At 33.7% G+C, this 16777-nt stretch overlaps 2 protein-coding genes across 3 annotated transcripts; both read left to right on the forward strand.

The window, feature by feature from the left end:
* Nucleotides 1-635: 635 nt before the first annotated feature.
* LOC120136884 (transcription factor MYB20-like) lies at nt 636-13875 on the forward strand. Of its 2 annotated transcripts, XM_039152815.1 has the most exons (5): nt 636-641; nt 3949-3953; nt 12654-12786; nt 12882-13011; nt 13257-13874. In XM_039152815.1, exons 3-5 carry the CDS (start codon nt 12654-12656, stop codon nt 13816-13818), a joined length of 825 nt encoding a protein of 274 aa, XP_039008746.1. In that variant the 5' UTR covers nt 636-641; nt 3949-3953; the 3' UTR covers nt 13819-13874. The 2 variants fall into 2 exon arrangements, with proteins under 2 accessions (XP_039008746.1, XP_039008745.1); XM_039152814.1 differs by lacking the exons at nt 636-641; nt 3949-3953 and adding an exon at nt 9324-9334 and having other exon boundaries at nt 12634-12786; nt 13257-13875.
* LOC120136883 (6-phosphogluconate dehydrogenase, decarboxylating 1-like) lies at nt 4083-7683 on the forward strand. Its single transcript, XM_039152813.1, has 2 exons — nt 4083-4176; nt 6092-7683. Exon 2 carries the CDS (start codon nt 6100-6102, stop codon nt 7555-7557), a length of 1458 nt encoding a protein of 485 aa, XP_039008744.1. The 5' UTR covers nt 4083-4176; nt 6092-6099; the 3' UTR covers nt 7558-7683.
* Nucleotides 13876-16777: the final 2902 nt, after the last annotated feature.

Consider the following 16777-nt stretch of genomic DNA (forward strand, 5'->3'; position numbering starts at 1 on the left):
ATTTTCACTTTCTCTTGCGGATTGGTGTTAGACCTAATATCATGATGGTTATTTGTAAGTTAAAGGTTAAATAGATCCGTTTCATATAATAAATTCAATTGATATATCATATGAGTCTGTCAATAGAATAAAGAGACTATAATCATCTGGAGGATATGAAACTCCGAAACAGAAGATTTTTGAAACTTCGAAAAGTCTTAATAAATAAAAATCGACAATAGAAATATAATATACCGAGGGGGGGGGGCTCCCGGGAAGGTACAACAAAATCCATGAAAAATAATGGAGTTCTTGCTAGCTCAATTGCTAAATCAATTCCCAAGAGTTTGCATTGGTTGGCAATGGGGCTAGTGAAATTGGGAACCCTACCAAGTACCATCTGGCCTGGTAATACAAAATCAGTGGACAAATCAAGGCATGTCTTGGGCCTTGGATACATAATAATAAGCATAAATTTCATGTTTAATACCTAGACTATTAGTTTTAGTTCACTTTAGTATCTAAACTTTTAATTTTTTTTAATACCATACTAATGTTTAGCTTTTTGTTTCATTTTAGTACCCGCAGTTAAAAACTTTAGTTTTTGTTTCATTTTAGTACCTCGTTCAAAATTTAAAGTTAAATTTTGATTTTTTTTGAAAGTTTAGGTATTAAAACGGATCAAAACTGATAGTTTAGATACTAAACTCATTAAGTTTTTAACGGTGGGTACTAAAACGAAATGAAAACTAAACGTCAGATATGGTTTTGAAACAAACAAAAATTAAACTAATAAAACGGACAAAAAATGATAATTTAGATAATAAATGCATGGTTTACCCTATATAATAATCATCCAAGTATCATCTTCATTAGGGGTGTTCATTCGATTAATTCGGTGGCCGAACCGACCGAACTACTATTTTTGAATTAATCGAAATTTTTTTTTCTTTAACCGTTAACCGAACCGAACTTTTTTTCGAAAATATTAACCGAACCGAATAAATTTCGGTTAATTCGGTTAATTTTCGAATTAACCGAAATTTTTTAGAATTTTAGAATTTAATAATTTTTAATTAAAAAAATACAATTAATTTAAATAATATCTAATTATAAATAATATCTAATTAATTTGATTCAAACATTTTGCATTTAGTTTTGATATTATTTTAATTAATTAATATTGATTTGGGTTTTAAATGGATTGGGCATCTTAATATAATTATATTTAAAGGTTAATTTGGTTAATTAACCGATTTCGAACCGAATTAACCGTTAACCGAATTCTAAAAAAATCCTTAACCGTTCTCCGACCGAATTAATTCGGTGGCCGACCGAATTAACCGAACTAATTCGATTCGATCGGTTAATTCGGTTAAAACCAAATTTTGAACACCCTAATCCTCATGATGATATAAGATGGGTGCAGTCATTCATTCATACAATACAAAGAATCCACTTTGACAATGGAAAACAACAACTATAATTTATGTATTAACGGTATTCAATGAAATAGAGAATACAAGGAAATACAACAATGGTAATTAATATAATAGTGAACATTGGGTTAAACTATTTTAAATACTACTGAATTTGAAACTTTTAACTATTTTATTATTAAATGTTAATGTTTGGACTTGAATTTAGCATTAGACTGTTAAATCGTTGATAGTATGATTATATGTCGATTTTCTTTCTCGTTAATTTTAATTTGTGTATTGATTTTGTCATTAAACTTTAAAATACTTTGATTTTAAGCTATGTTGCACTGATACGGATATGGGGACGGAAAACGGAAATTCTTAAAATTACAGGATACGGGGACGACAAGGGTACGTCATATAATAAAAATTAAATTATAAATAGATATAAAAAATCATAAATAAAGTTAATATTTCACAGAAAATTAGAAAAAAAAATCCATAAGTAAATATTAGAAAATAAAATTCATAAATTCAATACTTCATAAAAAATTTGAAACCCTAAGATTTGGGAATTTTGACCTAAATCTCTAAATTATTTATGTGACCAAATTGTAATTATTGTAAATCATGTAACCTGTTTCATAAACTCTAAAATATTTGAGGACTAACTATGAAGTTATACCATTTTTATTATAATCACAAATCTCTGACTTTGTTTTAACGTTTTGCTGCACCTTCTTTTTTTTTCCTTCGATGATTCACGAATCCTCGTCTGTCATCCCGTAAACTCATATCTCGTCGTGCCGCCATCATTCTTAGGATCATCTTCCAAAAGCCTCCACGTTATGACCCCAACCCTCACCGTCGACGTGGACCGTGTTGATACAAAACCCGTGAGCTTTGACTCTCATTCTCCGTCATCGTGGGTCGATTCGGCCGCATGGGGACACATGTGATAGTCACATGCCGTCCCCGAAACGTCCCCGGGTAAGCATCAAAACATCCCCAAGTTTGTTCAACCGTACCCCCGCCATGTGGCACGTCCCCAGTACGTACCCATGTCGTTCCCGTGTCGGGGACGTATCGAGTACTGAAATGTGGGAAGCAGTGTCGTCCCCGTGCTTCATAGATTTTAAGCATTGAACTCTTTAGCCTTTGCTGGATGTTAATTGTCACTCAACAATATCAATAGCAAAGTACTCATATTTAACTCGTCTTTCTTTTTCTCATATTGTTCTTTCATGAACTCCCTTAAAATCGACGAAAATATATATGAAGGTTTGATGTGTAAATATTTCAATATCTTTTGACAATTTTTTGATGAGGTTAATTTTGAGATATGTTGTTATTTTTTTCGAAAAAAATGCTTCTCACTATTTGAATTTTCAAACAAATATCTCAAATACTCAAATTTTATAAAATCTAAACTGACAAAAAGATAGAAAAAAAAATAAGTTCGTTAATATATAAGGTGATTTCAAAAAATATCAAAGAATAATTATTTACGATAATGAACTACAAGATAAAAAAAATCATAACTTTAATAAATAAAATGATGAAGTGAAATGAAAAACATATCTTTTAAGTTTCACGTCAATAATAAATTATCACGTCATCAGATCAATTTAATACTCTCTCCGTCTTATTTTTATTGTTCATTGTTGACTTTTCACGTAATTTTAAGAAGAAAATTTTAAAATGATAATTTTATTCTAGAAAAGATAAAAAAAATTATTGAGAAACTAAAAAAAAAAAGGTAGAAATGAAAATATACCTAGTAAAAATTGTTGATTTTTCTAAATTGGCAATTTAAACGGAATAATTTTAAAACACAAAATAGACAAGTTAAATGGGACAGAGGGAGTACTCAAAATAAATTTTACAGTAAATTTAATTAATTTAAAATTCAGTAGTAAAATTAATATAAACATTGATAAGTTAGGGGTGTAAACGAGCCGAGTCAAGCTCGAGTATTGCTGAGCTTGACTCGACTCGAAAACTCTGAAATGAAGCTCGACTCGACTCGAAAACTCACGAGTTTAAAATTTTTAAGCTCGACTCGAACTCGAAATCCTGAACTGAAGCTCGTGAGCAGCTCGAAATGAAAAAAAAATTCTTAAACTTAACAAGATTAAATCCTTAAACTCAAACTCGAACCTGAATCTTAAATACATGAAAGCCTTATTGTATTTAAAAATAATCAACACATAAATATTAATATTATTAATAATTTATTTTTTAAAAATAGATTCTTAATATATTATATTTTCGAGCTGCTCACGAGCTTTTCGAGTCGAGTATTAAGTAGCTCGTTTCGGCTTGTTAAGAATTCTAGTCGAGCTCGAGTTCGAATCGAGTCCATTCAATCCGAATATTTATCGAGCCTTGATTGAGTCGACCTCGAGTTGTCTCGTCTCATTTACCGCCCTAACCTAAACATCAATACACACATTATCTTTTCTTGTTTAAAAAAGGGGTAATTTCATTGTGTACTTGATAAATTGTAGATCATTGGAAAAGTTGAGTTAAATTGGTTGAAATTTAGGCGGAGTCCATGTGACAGAAACAAGAATGGTAAATTGTCACTGTGAAGGTTGTTTCACCGACCGCCAATAGTAGTTGAGATTAGCCAAATTTGACCAACCGGCTCTTGGCATTTAATTCCTTTTTTTTCTTCCCTTTTATACACAATCCATTGTCTATTTTGTTTCAAAGCTCAGATCTTTGATTCATCCCGGTCCTCTTCTTTATCACAACAGTGAAATATTGAAAGGTTTGGGTTCCTTTTCTTATGTTGAAATCTCAATAAAGTTTGAAACTTTTTTATCTGTTGGTTTGATCCCGCATGACTGTCTTTTTGGCCAACAGTTCTTGCACGAAATAGTTTCATTTTTGTTTTAAAATTTTTGTTATTAATTGAACGGATCTGCTTTTGCTAGATGTTCTCTGGGTTTCATGCTTGCAAGTTGAATGAGTTCAAGATTTAAGTTGTTAAAAGTGGTTCAGAATTAGGTTGTTCTAAATGTGCTCAGATTCAATTTTTTTAAATTAGGGTTAGTTGATGAGCTTGTAAAACATGAACATTTTAATGGGGATGAATCATCTTTTCTGATCTGTCTGTAAATGATTTAGTGGTATACAGTAAGTTTGATTAGGGGAGAGTTTAATTCATTCATTAGTTGAATCTTCTATAAGAAAGGTATTGTTGAATCTCCTATATTTCATTCTAGTTTTGCATCTGTTAACTCTAGAAGTAACTGCAGAGCAACCGTTTTCGGGCATTGAATCAGATTTCTTTTGTCGAAACAGTCGACTTTTTGTCTTATAGATCTTAATTTGCGAACCGAAGTGGTACATTTTGCATGTAAGAGTTCATAGAAGGCGCCTGTTAGCTTATTTAGTCAAGAATTTCGATGGCTAAACATGACGAAAGGACCTTTTATAATGCGAGACTCATATTTTACCGGTTAACCTTATCTGGAACGTTTCAGATGGTCCGTGAGAACACAATTACTTTAGTGGTATTACAGTAAGTTTTGATTAGCCGGGGAGAGTTTAATTCATTCATTAGTTGAATCTTCTATAAGAAAGGTATTGTTGAATCTCCTATATTTCATTCTAGTTTTGCATCTGTTAACTCTAGAAGTAACTGCAGAGCAACCGTTTTCGGGCATTGAATCAGATTTCTCTTTTGTCGAAACAGTTGACTTTTTGTCTTATAGATATTAAATTGTGAACCAAAGTGGTACATTTTGCTTGTAAGAGTTCATAGAAGGTTCCTGTTAGCTTATTTAGTCAAGGATTTTAATGGCTAAACATGGCGAAAAGACCTTTTATAATGTGAGACTCACCTTTTACTGGTTAACCTTATCTGGAGCATTTCAGATGGTCCGTGAGAACACGATTACTTGTAGTGGTATTACAGTAAGTTTTGATTAGCCAAGGAGAGTTTAATTCATTCATTAGTTGAATCTTCTATAAGAAGGTGTTGTTGAATCTCCTATATTTCATTTTAGTTTTGCATCGGTTAACATTAGTAGTAGCTACTGAAGAATCATTTTTCGTCATTTAATCAGTTTTTCTTTTGTCGAAACAGTCAACTTTTTGTCTAATGGATCTTAAATTGCAAACCAAAGTGGTACATTTTGCATGTTAGAGTTCATAGAAGTGCCGGTTAGCTTATTTAGTCAAGGATTTCGACGGCTGTATCAGGAAAATGCCTATCACCTTTTACCGGTTAAGCTTATCTGGAATGTTTCAGTTGGTCTGTGCAGATACGATTACTTTTAGTTTTGCATATTTTAACATTAGAAGTGGCTTTAGAACAATCATTTTTCGGCATTTAATCGGTTTTTCATTTGTCCAAACTGTCGACTTTTTGTCCTATAGATCTTAATTTGTGAACCGAAGTGTTGCATTTTGCTTGTAAGAGTTCATAGAAAGAGTCGGTTAGCTTATATAGTCAAGGATTTTGATGGCTGTATCATGAAAGTGCCGTTGGCCATTTACCGGTTAACCTTATCTGGAATGTTTCAGATGGTCTGTGCGGACACGATTACTTTTAGTTTTGCACCTATCCATTGATGGTTTATATGCGTAAAAAGTTTTTTTTTTCTTGTTTTAGAATTTTCTTTGTTATCGAATCCTTTTTCCTTTGGCATCTCATTAATTATGTCAAAATTTAACAGGAAGAAATATGGCTTCACCTACAAGAATAGGGCTAGCCGGTTTGGCTGTTATGGGTCAAAATCTTGCGCTTAACATCGCTGAGAAAGGCTTCCCCATTTCTGTTTACAATAGAACCACCTCTAAAGTCGACGAGACTGTCGAAAGAGCTAAACAGGAAGGTGATCTTCCTGTATATGGTTTCCATGATCCTGAATCTTTCATTCATTCTATCCAGAAGCCTCGAGTGGTGATCATGCTTGTTAAGGCCGGGCCCCCTGTTGACCAAACCATTAAGACTCTTTCTGCGTACATGGAGAAAGGTGATTGTATCATCGATGGTGGCAACGAGTGGTATGAAAACACTGAGAGACGAGAGAAAGAGATGTCGGGACTGGGTTTATTGTACCTTGGGATGGGAGTGTCGGGTGGTGAAGAAGGTGCACGGAATGGTCCCTCTTTAATGCCTGGAGGGTCCTTTGAGGCTTACAAATACATTGAAGATGTTCTTCTTAAGGTTGCAGCTCAAGTTCCGGATAGTGGTCCATGTGTGACATACATCGGCAAAGGAGGATCCGGTAATTTTGTCAAGATGGTTCATAATGGAATTGAATATGGGGATATGCAGCTGATTTCGGAGGCTTATGACGTGCTGAAATCTGTAGGAAAATTATCGAATGAAGAACTACATAGTGTTTTCCGGGAATGGAACAATGGGGAGCTTTTGAGCTTCTTGATTGAAATCACTGCTGATATATTTGGAATCAAGGATGACAAGGGAGATGGTTATTTAGTCGATAAGGTTTTGGACAAAACCGGGATGAAAGGTACCGGTAAATGGACTGTACAGCAAGCTGCTGATTTGTCCGTTGCGGCTCCAACGATTGCAGCTTCTTTGGATTCAAGGTTCCTCAGTGGGTTGAAGGAGGAGAGAGTTGAAGCTTCCAAAGTCTTCAAATCAGGAGGATTTGACAATATCTTGACCGACCAAGTCGTGGACAAGGCGAAATTAATCGTCAATGTAAGGCAAGCACTTTATGCATCCAAGATTTGCAGTTATGCTCAGGGCATGAATCTCATTCGTGCAAAAAGCATCGAGAAAGGTTGGGACTTGAAGTTGGGGGAACTGGCTAGGATATGGAAGGGAGGCTGCATTATCCGAGCTATTTTCCTCGACAGAATCAAGAAGGCTTACGATAGAAATCCCGAACTTGCTAACCTTCTTGTTGATCCCGAGTTTGCAAAGGAAATCATCGACAGGCAATCTGCTTGGAGAAGAGTTGTTTGTCTTGCTATCAACTCAGGTATTAGCACTCCAGGCATGTCAGCCAGTCTGGCTTATTTCGACACTTACAGAAGGGAAAGAGTGCCGGCTAATTTGGTTCAAGCTCAACGAGACTATTTTGGTGCCCATACATATGAAAGGGTCGATATGGACGGATCTTTCCACACTGAATGGTTCAAAATTGCCAAAAAGCTAAAAGATTAAGGTTACTCTACTGGTACTTCTTCGGAACTTGCAATAAGTGTAATAATATCTGCTCTGAACTCTATGCTACACAGAGCTACAACTATGGTTATTTCTTTAAATTTTACCTTAATTTCACTCTGCGAACTCAGACCGTCTAAGAGTTAGTGTGGTAGACGTGGTACTGGTTTTTATGCTGTTTCCTGATCTGAATACGAATCAACCCGATGGCAAATGCGATATTTACCATATGAGGGTCACTGGAAGAGAAGGTTAACGTCTTTTATCATATGGTATGCATTGCACTGTTTCATTCTTGAACTCTAGAACTATCAAATTCCTTTCGAAACTCATAAAACTCAAAATTTTTCATATTAAATTATCATTGTGGTGGAATGTGCATAATTATGCCTCTGGTATACACTGAAAATGAATTTCTGCACAGTAAGAGAAACTGGTTGAGCTAAATCACAACCATTATCATTATTATGGTGGAATGTGCATAACTCTCTGTTGACTGCAGATTTTTTGCTGCTTCCAGATCCTTGTCTACATAGTATATGTATATATATATATTATGCCTAATAGGTTCATTTCTCATAAGAAGAGTGGCTCATATGGCAATAAGATGGAAGTTTATATTTTCATAAGGTGAACATTCTGTGTTTTCAGGCCTGTGACTTGACTGCCTAGCTGTTGTTGCACTTTGCACTTGCATTTCTTGGTATAGTATAAGTTAGAAATGGTCTGTTTGTCTTTTATTTGTCCTCATGGCTGTCATTTGTCCCCCTTTCCAGCACATTATGCTCTTTTTGTTCACTGCTGTGCACATACAGAAACATGAATCACATCTGCACTCTATGACCCCATGACTGATCCGATAACCGGGATCAAAATGCAATGTTTCGATTCATTAGCGAAACGCATGAAATGCTAAGGATGCCGTAATCTCGTTCTTGCGTTGATGTTGGAGATAAAACATTTGCTTTTGGAATCATAAACTCAGAACAATATCGTTTCAGTACCGAAACAAAGCAAGCAATAGATTGTAATCATGCATATATGTTCTTGAAAAGTACATTACAAGGCTCTCCACTGGACTCTGTTTGCAAGACTTGGCTTGACCACCGAGTCCCTTCTTGGATTTACCGGCTTTTTCCAAACTATTCTCCGTTTCTTTCTTCGACTCCCTGCGCGAAGAATGCTTGTTGGTAGAATTATACTTGTCATGCCTACCTTGACCATCCTTGTGCTTGTTATTCTGCTGCTGATGATGATGATGATGACTCGGGGCCGAAGAGGCATCCGATACCATCGAATCATCACTATTTCCCTCACCATCATAGGCATCATATCTGATATTGTGATTGCTGTTATAATTCTCTTCACCGCATTCGTAATCTTCTTCCATCGGAGAAGCCAAGTAGCTTGTCCACCCGGATTCACTGCTGCTACATTCTTCACGGCCGGTGAACTGTTTGAAAGGGTCTATTATAAGAGGTTAAAAGCTGGAGAGAGCTACATAGGAAAGAAACTAACTAATCTATCGTGTATGAAGAAACAGAAAACGATATATATATATATATATATATATATTAGGGTAAAGTACACAAATGGTCCCTTGATTATGAGGTATTGTTTTGTTGAGCCCCCAATTATTAAAAGTTACATAATGGTTTTTGTCTATTCATGTATTTCAAAATCGTCCTTTCTTGTTATCAATTCCTAACAAAGCATCATTCAGATCAATCTGCATGAGAATCGTTTGCATCTTCACCTCCCACAACGAGAATTTAGTGTTATAAACTAATAATCATACAATGAAATTTTATACTTCATAATTGTCATTATCATAATTGAACCAAATAATTTGGACGTTATGATACCAATTTATTATAGATAATTTCGAGTGAATTATCTCAAAATAATAAGAAAGAAAGATAAGAGCATATATTTACGTGAAAAACTCTAAATGAGAAAATTTATGAGTAGAAGAAATAAATTTCATTATAATAATCGATAAATTATAAAGACTTAATACCCAAATAAGTGCCTAAAATATGCCTTTAGAGTCAGATAAGTGCCTACATTTTATTGGCCGGGTGCCTAACGTTACAAACCTTAGCATTTTAGGTGTTCGAGCCGTCAACACAGTTAATTTTGAGTGTTAAGTGACACGTGTCACAACCTGATAATTTTAAAATTTATTTTTAAAAAACATATTAAAAACATTATTATATTTATAAAAAAAACCCTAACTTTTCTATATTATAAAACAGCCCCAAAATCCCAAATTATAACCTTAATCCGTCGTTGCTGCCCTCTCCGGCCACGACCACCATCACCGACGTAGTCCTTGCCATCATCCTAGTTATATGTCGTCGTAGTTGTTGTCGATTCACCATCGCAATCGCATGAGATCACAATTTTCATCCTAGGGTTTGCGGGATTTAAAATGTCGATTTGTCGTCGATCGGTCACGACTTCACAGGGGTTTTGGTCGCCGGGGGGGAGGGGAGGTCTGGTGGAGCTTCTTCGACGGCAAAGGGCGATGGTCAGCGCAGGTTTAGGGGTTGAAATGAAGGTTTTCAAAGTTTAAATGTTATTTCAAAATTCATGTGTCTTCTTTTCTAAAAAATTATATAATTTTATTTTTAAAATTTTATATAAAAATTTTAAAATTACCAGATTGTGACACGTGTCACTTAACGGGGAAATTAACACCATTAACGGTCCAAACACCTAAAAAGATAACGTTTGTAACGTTAGACACCCGAATTGACCAAAGAGTGTATGCACTTATTTGACAAAAAAAACATAATTTAGGTACTTATTTGAGCATTAAGCTAATTATAAAAGTATTACACAAGGGTACATCGAACCTTAGAACTCTAAAGCCTTTGAATGCACTGTAAATCTTTTTCTTCCTCGTAATTTATTTTTTATCAAACAGGTCGTACTATAAATTTTTCGAATCAAAACCCATAAAATTTAAATCACAAACTTTAAACAATCCCTTTAATCCCTCCAAATCACCCATCTGGACCGACTTTAAGGGGAGCACCATGAGCAACCGCGTAGAGCTCTCAATTTTTTGTATTTATAATTAGAGCCCCTAATTTTTATATTCATAAGTAGGTCCTTAAATTTTATGATTTAATAAATTTTTTAATTTTTAATCTCTCTCTTTTTTTTTATTTCTCTTATTGATTCATTTGATGTTGAATTAAATTTAAACAATTTTTTATATTTATAATTAGGCGTCCCCTATTTTTTTTATAATTTCATAAATTTTTAGTTTTTGACCCTCTTTTTTATTTGTCTTATTTATTCATTCAATCAATTTTGAATTACATATAATCAGTTTCTCTATTTTTTTCAAATCTTATCTTCAATTTATCAAATATTCTTTAATTTTTAGCCTTCTTCGATCTAATTCTGACAATAAAATAATATATAATTTATTTATTTATTTATTTATTATTAAAAATCAAACTATGTACCATACATGCATTCAATTTTTTTATATTTATTTTCTATTAATTGTATTTAAGGTGTTTTTTAATAAAATAATAAAAATAATATATTTCCACAAAATTTAATCATTTTCTATAATTTATATGTGTAATATTAAATTAATTATTCAAAATAACGAAATATACTTTATTTTATAAAGATAAATTTTTGACTTTTCATTTAGTACATTGAAAATGTCTGAGATAACTCTGTCACCCATCATCCATGAACATAGAAAGAATAAATCCCATCATCCAAGACTATCAAATAGAGTCGTTAACTAAATACATCACCAACAACACTATTCAAGCTATTAGTAGAGATGTTGTAACATGTAAGTATATACCATACTGGGCCAGAGCCGGAGGACAATGATGGTATGACCGATTGAAAGAATGTGTTTTTGGACTGTCATATTGTCTTTTCTTTGAGGAAGGAGACTACATCTGCCTTAAACAATCGGACAAAACACTTGACTTCGGTCGGGACTGGACCAAATAACAAATGATCTCCGACTATAAAGCACTGTTTGTTGAGACTTCTGATTATTAAAAGTTATAAGATGGTATCCTGATTATGAGACGTTACTTTGTTGAGTCTCCTGATTATTAGAAATTACAAAATAATCACTCGACTATTTCTATATTTCAAATTTGTCCTTTTTCATTAAAGATGATGGTCATTTGAGTTGGACGTTAATATGATCACCAAAATATGATAAAATCTGATCCTCGAATTGTTTGAGTTATATTTTGTGGATCGAATCTCTATTTATATTATGTCATCGAACCAGTGCTTAAAACATTATGTCGTCGAGCCAGTGTTTGAAAACAACGATGATGCCATAAGACATCACTAAAATATGATTTTATCATATCTCAATCATAAAGTCAACGTTCAAGTCAAATGACTGTCAATTTTTTAATCGAAAATGATGAGTTTGGAACATATGAATAGTTAGGATATCATTTTGAAACTTTTAATAGTCAAATGACTTAATAAAGTAACATCCTATAATAGGAGATCATGTTGTGACTCCTAACAATCAGATGATTTAACAGAACAACACCTATAGCTTCACCCATCTACTTATCACGTACACAAGAAATTAGAAGCAAAACAAACTAGTTAGGGAACAATGTTGGTTTTTGTCTTACTTCTACTTTCTCCTTGTCCGAAAGTTGCATGTAAATCGGAGTTTCTCACCCTTAAAAGTGAAGAAAAAGAAGAAGAAAACAAATGGATGGGGTTTGATGAAGTAGAGCTCTCTGAAACTGACATTGCACGTGTTCTTCGCGTTGCTTCTTCCATGTACAAGTGTATAAACCAGAAAATAAGTAATTATTTAAAAATACTAAAAAAATATGACTTTTTTTTAATAAAATAGAGGGTGATAGCTTGTGGGGTTGATCCCTTCTTTTATATATGAATGTGGGAACTTGCATTTGTGCCTTGTTATTCACCAAAAATTTTGAACTGTGTGTCGTTCTGTGCACATGTTTTTTCCTTATAATATGTGCAATTCATTCCTCTCTTCTTCTCTTCAGGGGTGAATTTGAATAAAATTCATAATTTATTGAGAAATTGTTGGGAAAAAAAAGATGGGAAGGCAGCCATGCTGTGACAAAGTTGGGTTGAAGAAAGGTCCATGGACTGCAGAGGAAGATCAGAAGCTTATCAGCTTCATCCTCGCCAATGGCCAATGCTGCTGGAGAGCTCTTCCCAAGCTTGCAGGTTAATAATTTTTCTGATTATTTAGAGAGAGAGTCATCGTTCGTTAATTGATTAACGGTCAATCGAAAATCGAACTTGGGCATTGGAATTTGCAGGATTGTTGAGGTGTGGGAAAAGTTGCAGACTGAGATGGACAAATTATCTTAGGCCGGACCTGAAAAGAGGACTTTTATCTGAATATGAAGAGCAAATGGTCATTGATCTCCATGCTCAACTAGGCAACAGGTTTGTTCATTTCCCATATTTTTTTATCCATGTTTACCTAATTATAAGATATTTAAGTAGCGGTCTGCTATCGAAATAACATTTTTATATAGTAGTAAAAGTATGGTTCGGAACTGTTAATATTACACAACCATGACACCTGCAATGACCATTGTTAGTGTCGCAATCTTAATAAACACAATGCAATCGTAATTTAAATTCATGCTAATTGTTTTACTATTGAAACCCAAATTTCTTTACTGTAGATGGTCTAAGATTGCTTCTCATCTTCCTGGAAGAACTGATAACGAGATAAAGAACCACTGGAATACACACATAAAGAAGAAACTAAAGAAAATGGGCATTGACCCTCTCACGCACAAGCCACTACAACAACAATCCCAGCAGGACAAAACTCCCAATGAGCTGCCTGAAGCATCTCTACAATCCACAATAACTGAAGCAAAGGAGGAAGAAAAGAGCATGACAAGCGCTTTTCTCGACGACCCGACGACGACGATGACCGTGGACGATACCGACGGTTTTTGTACCGACGAGGTTCCGTTGATCGAACCACATGAGATCTTGGTCCCCGTTGCTTGTGCTGAACCATCTTCGACCTCTTCTTCCTGTGATTCTTCCAAGTTCCTCGAAGAACTGCAGTTGCCTGATTTTGATTGGCCGGCTGATTGCAACACTAGTAATGATAATGACGAGAAATTGGGCTTGTGGAATGATGATTTCAACGACTGGGGGGATTTGCTATGTGATAGAACAAAGCTGGGTGTTGATGATGATGGTTCATTATCTTCTTGGACATTCATATGATTTGCATTTGTTTCGAATCTGGGTTTTGTTTGTAGATTTTGAGAATCGGATGTTATGGCATTCGAGAAAGGAAAATAAGTTATCGAGAATAAGTGGGAAAAACTTCATTACAGGTTTTTTTGTTGTTCTTCTTTTTCTTGTCCTTTTTTCCCCAGAAAGAAAATCATGTTTCTTTTTGTAAAATGATGAATTGAAGAAGAGAATTCAATGTGTTGTAAGCAATGTTATTAAAATCGTACCGGACCGGCCGGTTTGACCGGTTGAACTGTTAATCGGTGGTTTATCTGGTCCGATTAACTTCTAAAATCGGTTGTGCATAGAACCGGTAAAATCGAAGTGAACTGGCTGAAAATCGGCAAAATCGATGTGAACCGTCGGTTCTTCTTTTTTCTTTAAAAAAAATTAAATCAAACGACGTCATTTGTTAAACGAGTCAAGTCAAACTCGAGTACTGCTGAGCTCAACTCAAACTCAAAAACTTTAAAAGTAAGCTCAACTCGACTCAAAAACTCACGAGCTAAAAATTATCAAGTTCAACTCGAACTTAAAATATAATATTGAAACTTGAACTCAAAAAGGCTCGAATTCAAAAAAAATTTAGATGTTCGATTGAAGCATGAAATCCGAGCTCAATTGAAGCAAAAGAATGATTCGTTCTGTGCTCACCAAAAGGCTCTATGATTTTGAATGTCAAATTACCTCTAGTATTTATAGAAGTAAGTTGGGATGCTCTTCTATATTTTTTAGCCGTGAGAGATTGTTTTGTTCTCATATTTTTACTCTTTAGACTTTTGGGATGCTCTTCTATGTTTCTTAGCCATGAGGAATTATTTAAAAAAAAAATAAACTAAACGACATCATTTGTTATGATTTTTTTTAACCTCAAATTTATTTTTTGATTATAGTTATATAATTATATTTATTATTTAATATATTTTACCTTAAATATTATGTTATAGTTTATTTGAATTATTTTGTTTCACTTGATTTTATATTTTTTAACTTATATATATTATGACTTGTGATATTTTTATACCTCTTAATATTGTAAACTTAAAAAAGTATTATATATATTAATATTGCTTTGAATATTATATAAAATTTAAAAAAAATATTATTTTATATAAAATCTATTTTAACCCGGTTGAATCAGTACCTTCATCGATTTAAGGTCCGATCCGATTTTAAAAACATTGGTTGTAAGTATAATATTTTGATTTTTCTTTAGTCGGATTCAAACCTTGATATTTTTTTATAATTCTTTTATTAGGCAGAGAAGTATTATATTTATTAACTACAGTATTAAGTAATGCTCAATGGTTTAACCAACATTTTCAAGTGATGTAAGTAGGGCTGTAGGATCGAGGGTGCGAATGAGTGTCGGTGGTGTATTTTTAGAATTTTTTTGGTATTTTTGTTAATTATCTAATATCACGCTCTTTAAAATTTAATAACTTTGTACCAACAATTAGTTGGTTTAGTAGAATGTAGTACTAGAATCCTTAAGAAAAGTCGACTCCTAACCCAGTTGCTCCATTCGTAATCACTAGGGATGGGAATGAGACTCGAACCCGACCCAATTTTTTTAAAATTTTGTGTTCGTGTCGGGTTTTTTAAAGGTGATGTTCGGTCAGATTAGGGTAAAAAATATCCGACCAGAAAAAAATAATCTTACCTTATATATTTAAGAATAATTACAATAATATCCATCTATATATTAGTTTTTAATTAAATCACTATTTCTTTTGAATAAAAATAATTTTTTTATTATTTCTGATCGAGTCGGATCAAGTTTCGATTTTATCTCAAAAAGTCGGATCGGGTTTGAGTAGGATGGAGGGTATATATTTTTCGGGTCGGGTTGACCCAAACCCTACTCATGCCCATCTCTATTAATCACCAGGATTCAAACATCGACCTTACTTAAAGAATTTAGTGCTTCATCCCACTATACTAACTAATTGTTGGTAAATACTTTTATTATTGAGGAGAGTTGATGAGTTTTATATTATATCTTAGTTTATCTTATATTTTAGGTAGTTTATCAATGATTAAATTTTTAATTAATATGTATTCACTTTGACTTAATTTGGCAACCATTCTAACAAAAGATTGCCTTGTCGTGTTAGCCAAAACCGCAGATTTCCAGTAACAGTGACATTTGGTCCTATCGTCACTACATACGAATATATCAACTACACAGCTGGTTTGAAAACTCCATTCATCATGTTAACGTTCAGCTTAGACAACTGATAATTTTTTAACGAAAAATAATGAATTTTGAACATAATGAATAGTCGAGTGACCATTTTGTAACTTTTAATAGTCGAATGACTTAACAAAATAACATTCTATAATCGGAGGACCATTTTACAACTTTTAATAATAGATGACTTAATAAAACAATAATCTATAATCAGTGAATCATTTGTATATTTTACCCTATATTCTATTGATCATGTACGACCTGAGATTTTATTTGTGTCCATTACATAAAAAAATTTACACCACTAATACATGTATGTCCACCTTAAAAAAATATTTCTTACTGTAAATAGAACTAGAACCAATAGTCTAAGCGGTTTACTACTCATCGCCTATTAGTCTTTTATTTTTTAAGTGAAACTAGGTTATCTTTTGGTGAGAGTGACAGGTTGGACAAAACGTTTGTTATCTTTTGGTGGCCGGGAGGTGTTTCATAAAGTAGTGGCCGGGTTGGGTTAGAGTCTAGTGGAGTATATATTTTCGGGTCGGGTCGGATCGAGTTAGGTTGGATGAAGGATATAAAATTTTTGGGTTAGAGCCAGGTTCTGTTAGATGATGTAGATTTTTGGGTCCCGAGTTTCTTGCTTCTGATGTAAAGAACGATTTGTTATCGGATTAATGAATGAATGATGGGTACTCTTTTCCCCTTGTAGGATCCCAACCTTGTGTTGATAGAAGGGATTTTTAATGAGGC

This window comes from Hibiscus syriacus, unplaced genomic scaffold (genome assembly GCF_006381635.1).
Source record: "Hibiscus syriacus cultivar Baekdansim isolate YM2019G1 unplaced genomic scaffold, ASM638163v2 tig00110637_pilon, whole genome shotgun sequence".
Lineage (NCBI taxonomy): Eukaryota > Viridiplantae > Streptophyta > Magnoliopsida > Malvales > Malvaceae > Hibiscus > Hibiscus syriacus.